This window comes from Capra hircus, chromosome 8 (genome assembly GCF_001704415.2).
Source record: "Capra hircus breed San Clemente chromosome 8, ASM170441v1, whole genome shotgun sequence".
Lineage (NCBI taxonomy): Eukaryota > Metazoa > Chordata > Mammalia > Artiodactyla > Bovidae > Capra > Capra hircus.
Window position 1 is genome coordinate 20420806 of NC_030815.1, and position 16888 is coordinate 20437693.

General features: G+C 38.4%; 1 protein-coding gene across 2 annotated transcripts in view; it reads left to right on the forward strand.

The window, feature by feature from the left end:
• ELAVL2 (ELAV like RNA binding protein 2) overlaps nucleotides 1-16888 on the forward strand; it is a 144350-nt gene that overhangs the window by 61938 nt on the left and 65524 nt on the right. For both annotated transcript variants that reach the window (XM_013965873.2, XM_013965874.2), the window contains exons 2-3: nucleotides 2228-2318; nucleotides 5080-5323. In XM_013965873.2, the coding sequence (XP_013821327.1) occupies nucleotides 2247-2318; nucleotides 5080-5323 (316 nt within the window). In that variant the 5' untranslated portion in view covers nucleotides 2228-2246. The remainder of the gene's footprint in view (nucleotides 1-2227; nucleotides 2319-5079; nucleotides 5324-16888) is intronic.

Below are 16888 nucleotides of genomic sequence, written 5' to 3' on the forward strand. Positions count from 1 at the left end.
GGCAGGAATTCCATTTAAAAAGTCTTTTTGGAAATTTGGAAGTAAACTATTGTGAATGAAAACAGAAAGGCCACTTCTTCCCCTGCCCTCTACCCCACCCTTTAAAATCCATGTTCCCACCAAGTTGACACCTCATCATTATCTCTCAGAACCAGGGAAAGTTTAGAGTAGTCTAGATCGATCTATGCTCATGTCTTTTCATAAATGATTTCATGAAGAATGACAGGAGAAAAAGTAGTCTTAGTTGGCACAATTGATGTCTAAAGTAAGAGGGGAACATACATTGAAACACTTTCTTTAAGCTTTAAAATTAATGGTTCTATGTTGCTGGAATATGGCCTTTTATTTTGCTTCCAAAGAGTTTCAGAGCCAGTAGAATCTATAAATAGTGCACAGCCTGGTTGTCTGTGGTAGACTGAGTAGAGCAGAATTGCCTGTCCTTAAGTGAAGGGGAAGTAGCTTTACATTTTTAGTAACTGAATTGTTGGCCAGCATAAAGGTAAGGGCCATGTGAGCAACTTATTTATAACTTCCCATAAAGGTATGTGTCTGCCTCAAGCAGAGAAACTGTCTGGGGTGCTTGAAATGTAAAAGTGCAGTAGAATCATTTTCCATACACAGCTTTCCTAGCTAGTTGGTGCAATAAAGTGATTGTTCGCCTCCCTGGGGCTTTCAGAAAGAGGGGTGTCAATAGATTAGCTCATTAGCGTCCACTTCCTGTGGAATGGAAGGGATGAGGCCATTACATTTGAATCTGGTTTTCTGTAGTGATGAATGTTTAGATATTAACTCCTCAGGGAGGATGGTACATTTAAGCTTGATTTAACCTGTTGGGTGTGGTCCTCCTAAATGGTCTGCCCCTGTAGTCTAACCACAATTAGATTCTTATCAAAATATCGATACTTCATGGCTGTGAAAGCATCTTATTTTTTCACAGGTTCAGTTCAACTATAAGTAGTGCTTTTTCATTTTGTAAAATAAAGAACATAAAATCAGACCCTGGTAACAGTGGGAGAAGGGAAGAAGAGTAAAATTATGGCATCCCGTAAAGAGTATGCTAAACCCTTTAGGTAGATGCCAGAAAATGGAATCCATCGTCACATGTTATAAATTTCATCACATATGCATCAAGGGTAAATCATGTGCAGCCAGGTTTAACTCTTACGGATGAAATTTGTATAATCATAAATATGCAAGTAAAAGACCTTTTCAGCCCTCCTTTGTTGCTTATTTATTTTCATAGACTGAGTTTTTCTGAATATTATGTTGACCATTAAAGTAGCTGCATATATGGCTAAAATGTAAACTTTGGTTTCTTTGCCGATTTTGCGACTCTGTTTAGTATTGGAGCAAGTTGTAGTAAGTGGTAAATGGCCACTTACTCCATATTGGAGTCCTCATAGCAGCACTCATTTCAATTGTGCTGGCTTTATAATTTACGTATTAAAAAATGTTCACTTGATTTCCTTCAGGGACAAAGTTGACATCCTATATAAACATTACTCCAAACAATCCTGTTTATTGGTCCAATTATTTCAGTTGAAAGATGCTAGTTTACTGCATCTTAGTATATGTGAAGGGAACTTCCCTGGTGGCTCAGATGGTCAAGCATGAACAATTCTCAGCAAAACTGTTAGAGATCCTTTGACTGTAGTGGCAGAATAACCTCACAGGGTTTCAATTCACTTTTAATTTTAAGCTCCAGGATTAAGGATCATTTATAGTATAATGTAACAATGTGGGCAAATATAGCTTTTCTTAATGCCCTTCTGATATTTGGGGGAAAGAATGTTTTTATGCAAGTCATTCAGTAATGAATTACATGACTGCTTTTTCTCACTGTAAATATAATTTCATTCACATTTCCTCCCTTCTCCCACATCCTTAAGAGATAGGACAGCATGCAGTGTTTTGCTTCATTTTATTATGAAAAAAAAATTTTTTTTTAAGATGTGGTTTAAGGTAGTTCTTTAGGATAGATGCCAAGGTAACTAGTTAATACTGTTTTAAAATCAGGCTCTTAATTAAAAATGCTTAATTTGTGCAAGAAAACTACATGTTAAAATGAATTTGGAAAGATTAGATTGGAATTGCCTCAAATTCAATTAAGCCACACTGCATGGACGTGCTGGGAATATCAATACAATCACTGTAAATTTTGTACAAACTGATTTGTTGCATTATCTTGCTCATCTAACATACGGTACTTTTTGTGTCCATATTGCAGACGGCAACTCCAAACTAACATGGCAGTCAGACTGTGTGATGTGGCTTCTCTGCTTAGAAGTGGTTCGTGGGCAGCAGAGCCTTGGACCGGGGTCTGTGGGATTTTTCTTAAATTCTGTAGGCTACTTTTTTTTAGCATGTTGCAGGAGTGCTGAGGCCATACCAAACACTTGAACTTTTCATTTGGCATACTAATTACTCTTACATTTAACCTATTGTGGTATGGCCATCATTAGGATGTAAAGCACATTGCAATTTTAGTGGTATATGTAGTATCAGAACCTGCTTTTGTATGTAACTTATTATCTTAATTAGGATTTAGTGCAGCCTCAAAAGAGTGACAAGCTTTTTTTAAAAACAAAAAACAAAAGTTTTGGTATGGTCTGAATACTAAGTTACCATAATTTTTTCATTCTGTTTACTATGTATTTTTTTGGTTACTAAATTTTGAAGTTATTTACAATTCCTGATGCTTAAAAAATGTCAAAATTGTAAATCTGGCTGAAAATTATTTGCCCAGTAACTGTTGAAAGAGTTTGCATTCTGTGAACAGTTGTGTTGAGCCTATCAATGGAATATGCATTATTTGTAAAATATAGCACATTAGTATCATTTTATTCTGAGCAGATGGTCCTATAGCTGAGAGATGCTGTAATTTTCAGCCACACAGCCTACTGCAGCTGTTCACTTGAATGTTGGCTTAGGAGCTCATTCTTGCCACCTGAACATGGAAATAAATGTGCAATTAAGTGAGGAGTGTTTGTTGTCCCTGCTAAATCCTGCTAATTTCAGTCAATGAACACTTTATATTTCAAATGCCATCCCAGTGAGCTTTAGTCCGAATCTTGTATTTGGTTAGTCTCCACATATACCCTAAGTTTTTGATTAGTGATTTGTTTTAATTGGCCTTGACCACTCTCATCTTGCAGATCATTGTTTTCCTGACTGCTGGACAAAGGTTAATCTCACATACATTTTCCTGTGGAAAGAGTGACCCTGGGCTAATATTCTATAAACTGGAACAGTTATGCTTTATTAGCAAATCTGAAACCTCCTTTCACAGTTTCAGATAAATTGGTTAATTACAATAAAATGCATATCTTGAATTGCTTTTTTTTTTTTTTCAGTACAGATTTCCAAAGGTTTCTTTATTTCTCTTAACCTCCCTATTCTCTGAAAATACATACTTGAGAGAGGTAGTTTGTAGCTTGCAGAGTAAAGAATCTATTTCTTTTGAAAAGGGAATGGAGTTTTGGAAGGGGTTATAGTTGGTTTGACATTTCATAGATAGGCTGGATTTTTGTCTCCTGTTTTTTACCCTGACAGCACGGCTCTTGTCCAGTCTGACCAGTCTCAATCTGTTCAGTTGACCGGTCTCAATCTACCCTGTGCTGCCTTCTTTTATAAACATCTCTTGGCAGTAGAGTTCTTCCTGTTTGCTTATCCATGGTTGTGCCGTTTTATTTTTCTTAGGCAATATGCTTTTTAAAAGACATTTTCCCCCCTTTTCGTGTAGCAGCCTTTGCCTCTACTTTGCTTTTTTAAAAAAATTTTTATAATTTTACCTCAAATGCTTTGCCTTTTATATGTTAAACCTTCCCTAAAACTAGCATCCTATCAATTCAGGATTGTCAGTTTTGTAGTTCTTTGTGGAACTGAAAGATGGATGGAATATGAAGGATGATCCTTTCAGTGATGCTTGAATTTTGGGTTCTAAAGTAGATTGTTTTTGGAAGACGGTTTTAGAGAATTTGGGGCTGTGGTTTGTAACTCTTGCTCAAAGAGCACAGAATTGGTTTCTAGGAAACTAGATCTAAATTTGCTTAGTAAGTGATTTTTAAAGTAGCCTGAACAGTTTGAGGCCATTTTCCCCAACTCTGCTGTTTATTCTGTATTTGGAGTTTATAGATACCTTATCACTTGTGTTTCCAACAGGCTTAGGTGCTCAAATGACAATTCCTTGGGCTGGTCTGTTTGCAAAAATTGACATATTTGCATTGTTGTTTTGGTGAACTGCATAGGTTTTTTTGTTTTTGTTTTTCCTTTAAAGTCAGAGTCGAGGCAAAATATCACTTGGAATTGTTTGGGGGATTTTATTTTGATGCTGTAGATCAGCTGCCTTGTTGGTGATCTTTAGCTGCCAAGGTTGACAAGAATGGCTTGTTAGAGTCACAAGGTACATTAAGTACTCAGTTTATTCCCCAAGTTATCTTTCAAACCCTAGCATAAGACATTTGCTATTTTCTTGTTTCTTACCAATGATAGAGGTATGAGATATTGTCAATTAAAAACATTTTCAATATGTAACCAAAACAGTACATGTTGACAAATTTATAATTTTTCAAAGTATTCTTGCTCCTTGATTTTAATTAATGGATGTCTGTCAGTTTCAAAGTAAACTCCTAGGCTAACTAAATATCTCTACAGAGTTAGGGTCCTTTTTTATTTTTTTTTAACTTTGTTTCTGGTAGCATGTTAAACACTTTTATTTTCTGGTATTTTTAGTCAGAATTTAATTCTATGCCCTTTGTTACTAAATTTCCTCAACTCTGTGGACACAGCAGGTGAGTAAGGATTGTGAATAGACCCAGAATGGGGTTCTAGAGAATGTTAAAGGTGTAAATTGTGCTTTTGTGCATGTGTGGAATATGTATGTGAAAAGTACAGCTGTGATCTTAAATTGAATAACTTAATGTGAAATAAAAGTTAGCATAGGTGTTGTACTTTTTGAAGCTTTGTTGTAATTTCAGCAGGACGACTTGTGTTTAGTGACAAGTGTTTAAATTTTTGGATGGATTCTCTAATAGTTTGTGAACTATGAATTCTGACATTTCTTGTTTTCTCTGTTTTTAGCAGGTAATTGCTGCCATGGAAACACAACTGTCTAATGGGCCAACTTGCAATAACACAGCCAACGGTCCAACCACCATAAACAACAACTGCTCGTCACCAGTTGACTCCGGGAACACAGAGGACAGCAAGACCAACTTAATAGTCAACTATCTCCCTCAGAACATGACACAGGAGGAACTGAAGAGTCTATTTGGGAGCATCGGTGAGATAGAGTCCTGTAAGCTTGTAAGAGACAAAATAACAGGTATGCAGTTTTAGATAAGGTTCCTCACATGGAAATGATTATGTTTCAAGGTGTGAGAAAATAAGTTTACTGCCTGTAAAACATTTAGTGCTAGAATTGTACCCATCTAGATTTTATCTGTCTGTTCTCTGGCTACATTAGCAGTATGAAACTTTAAGTTTGTTTTAAGTTTTCTTTTCAAAGCATAAAATATTTTTTATGAGCAGTATATATTTAACTAGACTTTTATATAACCTGAACTATACAATAACATTTTTGAAAATGTTTCAAAGTTGTAGGTGTATCTGGAGCAGCAAGCATCATGTTAACCTTTAGTTTTGAGCTTGCATGGTTTAACATTTCAACAATGAAATAAGGGGAGAATTGTGTTTAGCAGAGGGAAATGACCTTAAAATGTCCTTTTCTTTAAGTCTCTGTAGTTCTGCTTATATATGACCAAGTAAATGGTAATACTGACATTGTCAGTATACAAATATTTGTACAGACAATTTGAGTATGGCAAGATCTTAGCTCCTGTCTGTTAGCAAGGAAAGGAAAAAGTGGTATATGAGTGCCCCTCTTAAAAGATAAGAATGAAAGGATGAGTAATTTGGCTTTTAATAACGACACATTTTGAATATTAGATAGTGGAAAATCTCTTTAGTATTTTGGAGGGTTTGACTATACTTTTAGAATAAAGCAAAACCTAAGTAAGTGTTCTTGGCCATAGATGGGTTGATAGAGGAGTTGTTTGCAGACACTGAAAATGGATGAAGTGTAGACAGACTCTGTAGCTTTTTCATTTTAAATATTAGTGATGGTGCATATCAAATGGTTTATCACCAGAATATTAAACTAAATATTTGAAATAAGTAAGCAGTTTGAGAAGTTGGACCAAGAATTTGAACTTTGATCATGTGACCTTGGACATGTCAGCTGTTGGCCTCAGCTTCAGGTTTCCTTGGTAAAATGAACTAGAAGGCAGAGGAAGGGGTCCCTAGCTAATTTCTGGAGTCAACTGCGACTTTTTATGGGATGATACCTTTAGCTGTTCTTTTATCAAGAGAGAAGGGCTTATTGTCTCCAAAGTGACTTAGAGCTGTTAACCTAGGCTTGGCCTCGTGGTTGTATTTACTCGAGATGCAGATTGAGGTTCACAAAAAGAATTTATTCATTAAAATCAAGTAAAAACCAAGTAAGACTTATTTATCATCGATCCATAAGTATATTTTAACTAACTATGTTACTTAGATGTTCACTGTTATAATCAGGAAGGTTTGTTTTTTGTTTTTGAATATTGATAATCAAATGGATAGTATTTTTCCATCTCTCTCCAATCAGTGTGAACAGTATACATAAAATCTGTTAAAAAAAAATAAAGTTATTGAAAAGTTGGGAAAGATAGAGAACAAAGACTTTATTAACATGTGTCTGTCCTGATACTGAATTTTATGTTTTTAGCAAAACAACATCTTTTTATGTGTGCATTTTATAGCCTCTTTGACATAAGTGTGATAAATGGCATTAAGGTTTTGATATAAATGATGAGATTTCTGGTTTGATTGCTTAGTTATCTTATTTAAAAAATGATGCTTGAATTAGTTGTAAAGGTCATGTTTTTTGTTATGATAGATGAAAGCAGTAAATAAATCATACATCTGGTCATTCAGTCATGCACTGAATTAGGCATTTTCCCACAGGAAACATCTCACAGATTTTCATCTCTTACCTCTGGTCAGTCTTGAATTATCTTACTCTGTTAACCTTTTGCTAGAACTGTTATGTGGCAAAATTGGATAAATGTGATTTCTTTGTCTTCATGCCCCTGGTTTCTCTGGCTCTATGTGGAGGATGGTGGTAATAGGACCACAGTACATGGGTAGTATGAAGTAACATGGTTAGATACTTAGGGGCTGCCAAAGCTTGTTAATATGTGTTGTTCATTTCTTTCACTCCCGCACCCCTTGATCTTTTCATGGAGAGCTGGATAATGAAGGTTTCCATCCTAGTAAAATTTCTGTTTAAAGTCTCTATAAGCAAACCGAGTACCCAAGAATGAATAGTAAGCACCAAACATTGAAAGTTGTTTTTGTTAAGCTTAGTTCCGTGAGATTTAGTCATAAACACTCCTCAAAACAAGCCTTCCACTAACAGACAAGTTTGAGAAAAACTGCACTCCATAGTTGACTACTTAAGAACCATACTGTAGATCATTAACATATTAAAATTATGTTAAAATCCTGCAGTAAAGAAACCAGCTTGATTTACAGTTCCACCCCTCTTATTTAATCATAGAATTCTGGGGAGGGGGTGCTATCTCCACGACCCTAGAATTCCATTAAATGTGTTACTTTGGAAGTCATTTGCTAACTAGTTATCAGACCATCTGTAATTCTGCCATAAAACCTGTTCACATCAATAAAATATGAACATGTTTCATGAAATGAACATCCATGATAATGAACTATATATTAATAAGTTGAGTAGACACATTAGAATACTAAGGACCTCTTCTATTAACCCTATTTTGATTTGGACCGCTAACATCTTATTCTTGGTATAGGTTAAATCAGCGTTCAGAAGGTTCTGACTCCTTTAGCTTCAAACATAGTTACTTTAGATTTTTTTGTTGTTGTATTACTCTGAGTTTCTTAGTTAATACTTGTATTGAACAAAATAGTCTAGAACATAGATTTCTGAAACTGGGTTTAGAATTGTTACACTTGGCAAAGTGGGCATATCTTCTGAAGAAGCTACTATTAACATCTCTCTGAAAAGCTTTTGAAAGAATCTGTAGGGATTTGAACCCCACTCTGGTATTTAGCATTAGTCATCTTGAGCAGTTTTTCCGTATATGCTTTTACAGTCGGGGCAGAGTTTTTCAGTCGCTCTGATTATCTGACTTACTCTATTTCCTGGGGGAGCTGGTGGGTCAGCTGCTGCTATCTGATTTTGTAGGAGCATTTAATTGATTGGGTTCTAAGAAAACTAGGATCACTGTGCGAAGAAAATTTAAATCCTCCTCCATCCACTTTTCACTTGTGTTAAGTCTTTATTTAAATAATGCTAAAATTAGGAGTGAAACTAAGCCATGCCCATGGGGCCACCTGGGATGGGCGGGTCATGGTGGAGAGGTCTGACAGAGTGTGGTCCACTGGAGAAGGGAATGGCAAACCACTTTGGTATTCTTGCCTTGAGAACCCCATGAACAGTATGAAAAGGCAAAATAATATGGATACTGAAAGAGGAACTCCCCAGGTCTGTAGGTGCCCAATATGCCACTGGAGATCAGTGGAGAAATAACTCCAGAAAGAATGAAGGGATGGAGCCAAAGCAAAAACAATACCCAGCTGTGGATGTGACTGGTGATAGAAGCAAGGTCCGATGCTGTAAAGAGCAATATTGCATAGAAACCTGGAATGTCAGGTCCATGAATCAAGGCAAATTGGAAGTGGTCAAACAGGAGATGGCAAGAGTGAATGTCGACATTCTAGGGATGAGCGAACTAAAATGGACTGGAATGGGCGAATTTAACTCAGATGACCATTATATCTACTACTGCAGGCAGGAATCCCTCAGAGGAAATGGAGTAGCCATCATGGTCAACAAAAGAGTCCGAAACGCTGTGCTTGGATGCAGTCTCAAAAATGACAGAATGATCTCTGTTCATTTCCAAGGCAAACCATTCAGTATCACAGTAATCCAAGACTATGCCCCAACCAGTAACGCTGAAGAAGCTGAAGTTGAATGGTTCTATGAAGACCTACAAGACCTTTTAGAACTAACACCCCAAAAAGATGTCCTTTTCATTATAGGGGACTGGAATGCAAAAGTAGGAAGTCAAGAAACACCTGGAGTAACAGGCAAATTTGGCCTTGGAATATGGAATGAAGCAGGGCAAAGACTAATAGAGTTTTGCCAAGAAAATGCACTGGTCATAGCAAACACCCTCTTCCAACAACACAAGAGAAGACTCTACACATGGACGTCACCAGATGGTCAACACCGAAATCAGATTGTTTATATTCTTTGCAGCCAAAGATGGAGAAGCTCTATACAGTCAACAAAAATAAGACCAGGAGCTGACTGTGGCTCAGATCATGAACTCCTTATTGCCAAATTCAGACTTAAATTGAAGAAAGTAGGGAAAACCACTAGACCATTCAGGTATGACCTAAATGAAATCCCTTATGATAATACAGTGGAAGTGAGAAACAGATTTAAGGGCTTAGATCTGATAGAGTGCCTGATGAACTATGAAATGAGGTTCGTGACACTGTGCAGAAGACAGGGATCAAGACCATCCCCATGGAAAAGAAATGCAAAAAAGCAAAATGGCTGTCTGGGGAGGCTGTACAAATAGCTGTGAAAAGAAGAGAAGCGAAAAGCAGAGGAGAAAAGGAAAGATACAAGCATCTGAATGCAGAGTTCCAAAGAAAACCAAGAAGAGATAAGAAATCCTTCTTCAGTGATCAATGCAAAGAAATAGAGGAAAACAATAGAATGGGAAAGACTAGAGCACAAGCTCGAATCAAGATTGCTGGGAGAAATATCAGTAACCTCAGATATGCAGATGACACCACCCTTATGGCAGAAAGTGAAGAGGAACTAAAAAGCCTCTTGATGAAAGTGAAAGAGGAGAGTAAAAAAGTTGGCTTAAACTCAACATTCAGAAAACTAAGATCATGGCATCCAGTCCCATCACTTGATGGGAAATAAATGGGGAACAGTGGAAACAGTGTTTGGGGGGCTCCAAAATCACTGCAGATGGTGATTGCAGCCATGAAATTAAAAGACGCTTGCTCCTTGGAAGAAAAGTTATGACCAACCTAGGTAGCATATTGAAGAGCAGAGACATTACTTTGCCAACAAAGGTCCGTCTAGTCAGGGCTATGGTTTTTCCAGTAGTCATGTATGGATGTGAGAGTTGGACTGTGAAGAAAGCAGAGCTCCGAAGAACTGATGCTTTTGAACTGTGGTGTTGGGAGAAGACTCTTGAGAGTCCCTTGGACTGCAAGGAGATCCAACCAGTCCATTCTGAAGGAGATCAGCCGTGGTATTTCTTTGGAAGGAATGATGCTAAAGCTGAAACTCCAACTTTGGGCACCTCATGCGAAGAATTGACTCATTGGAAAAGACTTTGATGCTGGGAGGGATTGGGGGCAGGAGGAGAAGGGGACGACCAAGGATGAGATGGCTGGATGGCATCACGGACTCGATGGACGTGAGTCTGAGTGAACTCCGGGAGTTGGTGATGGACAGGGAGGCCTGGAGTGCTGCGATTCATGGGGTCACAAAGAGTCGGACACGACTGAGAAACTGAACTGAACTCTACTGAAAACTAGGGAACTCTATCTTACGTAAAAAATACCTAGTTAGGAAAGTGTGTTCCTCTTTCCTAAGTTCTAAAAGTATATAATTTTTAGGTTGTGCAGTGTTAGCAAATTAATCCACTATTTTGAAAATATGAGGATTAGGGAACTACATTAAAAAACATCTTCAGTTTCGAATACAGTAACCTTCTCACTCGTCGAGCTTCTGTTTATCTTGTCGTTTGTCAGGCTCTTGCTCTGGGGTCATGCCAGCTCTATGCTTCATCCTGTTTCCCATCTATAGGCATTAAATATGAGATGCTTCTGCTGTTTGTACAGCTTAGCTGACATCGGTTGGTTCCTCTGAGTTCTCAAATGAACTTCAGAGTCCTTGACACCTGCTGATGCTGCATTCTAGAGGAGTGAAATGGATTTTATGATGCAAGGAATGAGTAATAGAGCGTTGGAGTTGGAAACCCTCGAGGTGACCTTAGCCAGCTCCCTCACTGACCAGAGATGAGAGGCCTAGGTTTGCTGACATGTCGAGTTCAAGATTACACGTCCGCTAAGTGGCAGAGCAGGGACCCTAATTCTGGTTTACTCATTCTTTCTGACAATGTCTCCTCCTTGCCTTTTTGTTGGAGGGCCAGAACTCTTCAAAAACTAAGCACAGGGCCAGCAGTTGAATTTCTGTTGAAACATATAACTTTTCTAGGATCACACTGGGGCATCATCTGGTGAGTGGTGAGTCTTCCACAAGAGGAGAATGGAAGATTTTTGAGGGTCAAGGACTGAGGGATACATAAAACTAACATGGTCATCCATGCTTCTCTAGAAACTTTATAATCCCTGATTGTCAGTTTAGGTAGTCTAGCCCAGTGACTGCATGACCCAAGTCTGGCTGCACATCTTTACCTGAGGGAATTTTTAAAAATCAAGACTTTGGAGGCTTTGAAAATCTGTTGTCAGGAAGGCTCTCTCAGTGATTTGATGGGGCAGTCAGTTCAGTATTTAAAGTCGGGTCAGTAGAATACCTGCATTGGAATCACTTGGGATGACTGTCAGAAATGCAAGTTCCAGGGCCCTGTCCAGACCTACTTAGGGAATCTGTCTATTCAGGGAGGGCTTCGAATGTGGGAATTACTTGGGAGTTACGGACTTCTTTTTCCTGAACATTTTGCAGGAGATGATAGAGCCAGGGATTTCCAGGTTTATCTTAATTCTGGCTGAAAGTGGGTAGGACAGGTGGGTGTAATTGCAGTGCCCAACTGTATGGCAAACTCAAGTTTCAGATGCTGTTCCCTCTCCAACTTTTGATCTCTTGGGTTTCAGGACTAGAAACATTGAGTGTAGAAGTCACTGGGCTGTGTCTTTACTGAATACCCGACCTGTCCCTAGGAGAGAGAGAGAGAGAGAGAGAGTGTGTGTGTGTGAGTGTGTGTGTGTGTGTGTGTGTAGGTATGTATGTGTGCACGTGTGTGCCTGTAAGTGTGTAATCAGTTTTTAAAACTCTAGGGTAGTTCTGTGGCTGTTAACTTCTCCTTCCAAAAGAGGAGACAAGAGAATTGTGTTGCTCTTTCACATCTTAATGTGATAGCTTCACTCTTAACCTAGGAATTGTTGAGGTGGGTCCTCTGCTGGCCCCATAAGCTGCCAATTAGAAGCTTTCAGACAAAAAGAAAAAACAAAAGGCCAAACAGACATAAAGAAATACAAATTACAGGGGCCCAGAAGAGAGGCTTTGCAGATGTAGATTATCTCTGGATAGGCAGTGCTTTGGATAGGAACACAGACCTCTTTTTTTTTTTTTTTTTCCCCTTCCTGAGATCCCATGTGGTGAAGTCTCATACAAAACATGAGGAATCTTAGCTAGGTTTAACTTATGTCTCTGTTGCTTCCTGAGAACTTGGAAGTTAGTTTTTAATGCTGGTTTATTTTATGAGGATTATATGATTTTCAAACTTTATTTTAACAGCATGGTATTTTCCCCTTTTTAAAAGCAATCTTAGCTCCTCAGGATTGAAAGAGATAAGTAGTATTTTATTAGTCTAATGCAGACCTTCAAATTTAATAGCTATTTTTTTTAAACTGTAATGAAGTCAGTCACTGTGAGCCCAAGGCTGTGATGAACATTAATTTGAGAAATGTGGTTTTGTGCATCAGTTGCAGTCTTTAGGTCAGCTGATAGTTGTAGGTGTTTGTAGTATCGAGAGGTTAAGAATCCTGATTCTTGCAGACAAGTGGTAGAAAAGAGCAGGGTGGCTGAGTGAGTTGGTGGGTGATGATAGTTTAATGAATACCTCACTTTTGCGGAGTCTGGGTGTATTTAGTTAGAAATTTGGCACAAAGGCTGGGCGTATGCCCAGGTGTTCACAAAACAAGAAAACCTGGCAGCACAGGGTAAATGTGTTGCTGCCGAGTATATTAACTGTGGAATATAGTATGTTTGAATATGTCCATCTTTAGATTTTAGTGGCTAAATTTGTATAAAATGAAATTCATATCCAATAAGATGAAATTTATTTTTTCATGGTATCGAAGAAACTATCGATATGGTATTGAAGAAACTATTTATCAGTACATCTTAAAATTACTTTCCTGTGTACCCTTGTTTCTTCCAAAGGTCATGACTAATCAGTCATTTCAAAAATCTGATGTTACAAATTGAGCTTTTTATAAAGTTTCAGGGAAAAACTATAAAATTTATTCTTTTAGTTTTGCTTTTTCCACTCAGACATTTAACTTGGTGTTTTATAGAATAATTTTCAAAGTGTCAGTATTGATTATAGGATTTAAGAAACTAAATACATTGGTTTTTAAATTTTAATTTTTTATAGATTGTCAGGGAGAAGAAACTTTTCCTATACCCTCTTAATTTGCAAGCCCCCAATTAACAGAACCTAACAAAAGACAGGTTAAACAGTGTTATATGTCCACTGTTATCTCAATAGAATCAGGGAGAAAAGGGCTTACCAGAAGTGGCAATACTGTTTTTATTAATATTTCATATGCATTGGAAGTTCACAGAAAAGAAATGAAACAGAGAAGTGGCTAGTCTCTGGGGCTTGTATACCATTTTAATGAAGTGGAGAGGATTTGGGTTCTGAGGGTGGATAAACTGCAAGGAATGACCAAGAAAATATGTAGGGGGAAACTAATGGAAGACGAGGGCGATTTTAGCAGGGTTTATTTATGCAGCTTCATCTTGGTGCTGGTTCTCCATCTCCATTGGTAAGAGTGGCTCTCCTTTTCCTGGTAGAGGAGAGGGGAACACTTTCACAAGGGAAGTTTATAACCTGCTTTTAGGCAGAAAAAGCTAGGGGAGAGAAGAGTATCTGTTGATTCTTAATTGCCTTTAACTCAAAATAATCCTTGTGCCTGTAAGTTTGGGGTGAGGGGACAGGGCATATTCTGAGTCTTCACTGTGAAGTAAGTTTAATTCTCAGTTAACAAACTGGAACAGAAGTTTCTTCTGATTGTCGTTGTGTTCAGTCGCTACGTCGTGTTGACTCTCTGTGACCCCGTGGCCTGCAGGACGCTAGGCTTCTCCGGCCTTCACTGTCTCCTGGACTTTGTTCAAACTCATGTCCACTGAGTCGGTGATGCCATCCAGCCATCTCATCCTCTGTCACCCCCTTCTCCTTCTGCCTTCAGTCTTTCCCAGCATCAGGGTCTTTTCCAGTTTTGGCATGTGGGGACAGGGCATATTCTAGCTCTCTTAATTATGAAATAAGACTAACTCTCAGTTAGCAAACTGAAACAGAAAAGTTTCTTCTTCTGATAGTCTGTGGTAAGGAAGCCTTTAAATGACCAGTTTCTGAAAGGAAAAACATCTGTTGTGAGGATATGGACAAGTTTGAAAGAGAACCATTGTCAGTTAATTTGTAAATTATCTGTATTTTTGTTTCTCTCTTTTCTTTTGATGGTGATCTTTGTATTGCTTTGTTTTATTCCATGAGGGAAAAAAAATAAGAAGTATATTGTACCTCCCAAGAACAGGTTACCTAATTTGAAGAGCTTCCCTGGTGGCTCAGATATAGTAAAGTCTGCCTGCAGGGTCCGAGACCTGGGTTCTATCTTTAGGTCAGGAAGATTCTCTGGAGAAGGAAATGGCAACCCACTCCAGTATTCTTTCCTGGAAAATCCCATGGACAGAGGAGCCTGGTGGGCTAACAGTCCATGGGGTCACAAAGAGTCAGACACAATCGCGTGATGAACACTTTCACTTCCTTTCCCTTTACTGTGAACATGAGATTGAACCTGTTGGTTAAATAAAGTTGAGTTTTGACTTTATACTTGTTTGGTCCTCGTTGCCCCTGAGACATACCTGTTTTGCCAGTAGATTAGGAACATAGTGTTTTAGTGCCCTTGGATTTTTCCCTTAATTAGTTTGATACAAAACACAAACTTTGTTAATATATTCAGATTTAAGAATACAGTTGAAATTCTTCTGTGAGCATTTCTCCCGTTAAATTATAGCAAGGTGTGAACGCCCTTAGTGTTCTTCAGACTTTCCCATGGTGTTTTCTTCTAGTTTTTGTCTACTTGTACTTTGGAAAAAGTATACATACACACATCTGGTACATCAAGTGATGTAAAATACAAACCATTTTCAGTTTTATGACTTAGTAGCTATCATCATAATGATGGAAAATGTAGATTAGAAAAAAGATGGTGAACTAAATGGAAGAATATACAGAACAAATTCTGACCCAGGAGTCCCTCCTCTTTTTAAATCTGTAGAATGTTAAAATCCCGTTTCTCAGGTGTGCAGTTGATTTTATCAGTCTGTTTTTCCTTCGATGGTTTTTTTTTCTGTTAACTACCTTATCTATTGCACCTGCCCTTGCTTTTTTAACTTTCTAAATTATGAGTACAGCAAAGTGTTTTTATTTTGCACCTGTTGAAGCATTTTAAGTATTTCTTGAACAGAATAGTTGATCATTGAAACTAAAGCTATGCTTCAAAATACACCTCCTCCTCTTGCGCTTGTTTTAAGTTTCTTGACTTTCACTTGAGTCCACCGCTGCTACTGAATTTTGAGAGCTGAGGAAAGCATGAGTGTCTTATTACAACTAAAAGCACTAACTTCAAAAAATATTTTCTGACATTTTACTTGTGAGTGTCTTTTGATCTGTCAGGCCCGCGCAGTAGCTCAGTTAGCATATTTTACTTAAAAAAAAAAAAATAGTAGTAATTTTTTGGCTGTGCTGCAGGGCTTGCAGGATCTTAGTTCCCTGACCAGGGGTTGAACCTGGGCTGTGGAAGTGAAAGCCTCCTAACCACTGGACTGCCAGGGAATGCCTTAACATGTTTCACTTATTAATGTATCTGGTCTTGCTTCTTAAAGTATCAGAACGTCAGTATTCTGGCATCATTGGATATCCCTTTGACATCATTGGATACCACCATTGCTGATGGTATCTTCATACATCTTGTGAGGGACTTTAAGCTGCACTGGCAGCTCTTCCCAAGTGTTATGAAGAGATGGAGTCTCATTTAAAACTACCTTTTTTGTGATTTAACTACCCAGTAATCTCTTATGTCACCTTAGGTAATTGAAGGGTCATAGCAGAGGCCACGGTCTAGGACCTGCTGTCCTCCCTATTGGAGGACCTCTGCCCATCCCAGAGGGTCTTAGGCGCAGCCTCCCTTGCCCAGTGCAGTCCTGTGACTCAGCCTGGACCAGCCCTGAGCCAGAGCACAGAGTAAGTCTGCTGAACCAGAAGAACCATTAGGGCTTTCCTGTCTTTCAGATCAGCTGTGATCCACTCCTAGCATGCTGTGCCCATGCTGACGAAGATGATTTCTTTGGAATCCAAACAGTAAACGTTGAGTATGGTTCCCTGAAGCCCAGAGCCCCTGGGGTAGGCTGAGTGTAAAGAGGGGAGACAGCCATCTCAACATCTTAGGGCTCAGGAGACTTCTTGGCCACTTCAAAAGAAGAGGGGAGAAGGGGGGTTTTAGTTTAAACTCTGTTGTTAAGCGTTCCTTCCCATCTTTCCATGTGAAATGGACTTTGAATGCGGTGGTAATAGGATTTACCAAACCCCTGTGTATATCAGGGTTATTATTAGCTTAACTTGGGATCAAGTTGTTGGGATTAACAAGGAAATGAGGCAAAATGCTATCTTCAACTCCCCTGCTAGGGAGATGGGCTAAGGAGCACAGGTTTTTGATGTTTTAGCCTAGAAAGAACATGTTGTATTTACTTAACATTCAATTACAGGCCTAGCCATTGTCTTGTGTTGTAGCGTTGTTTGAGTTGTTTGAC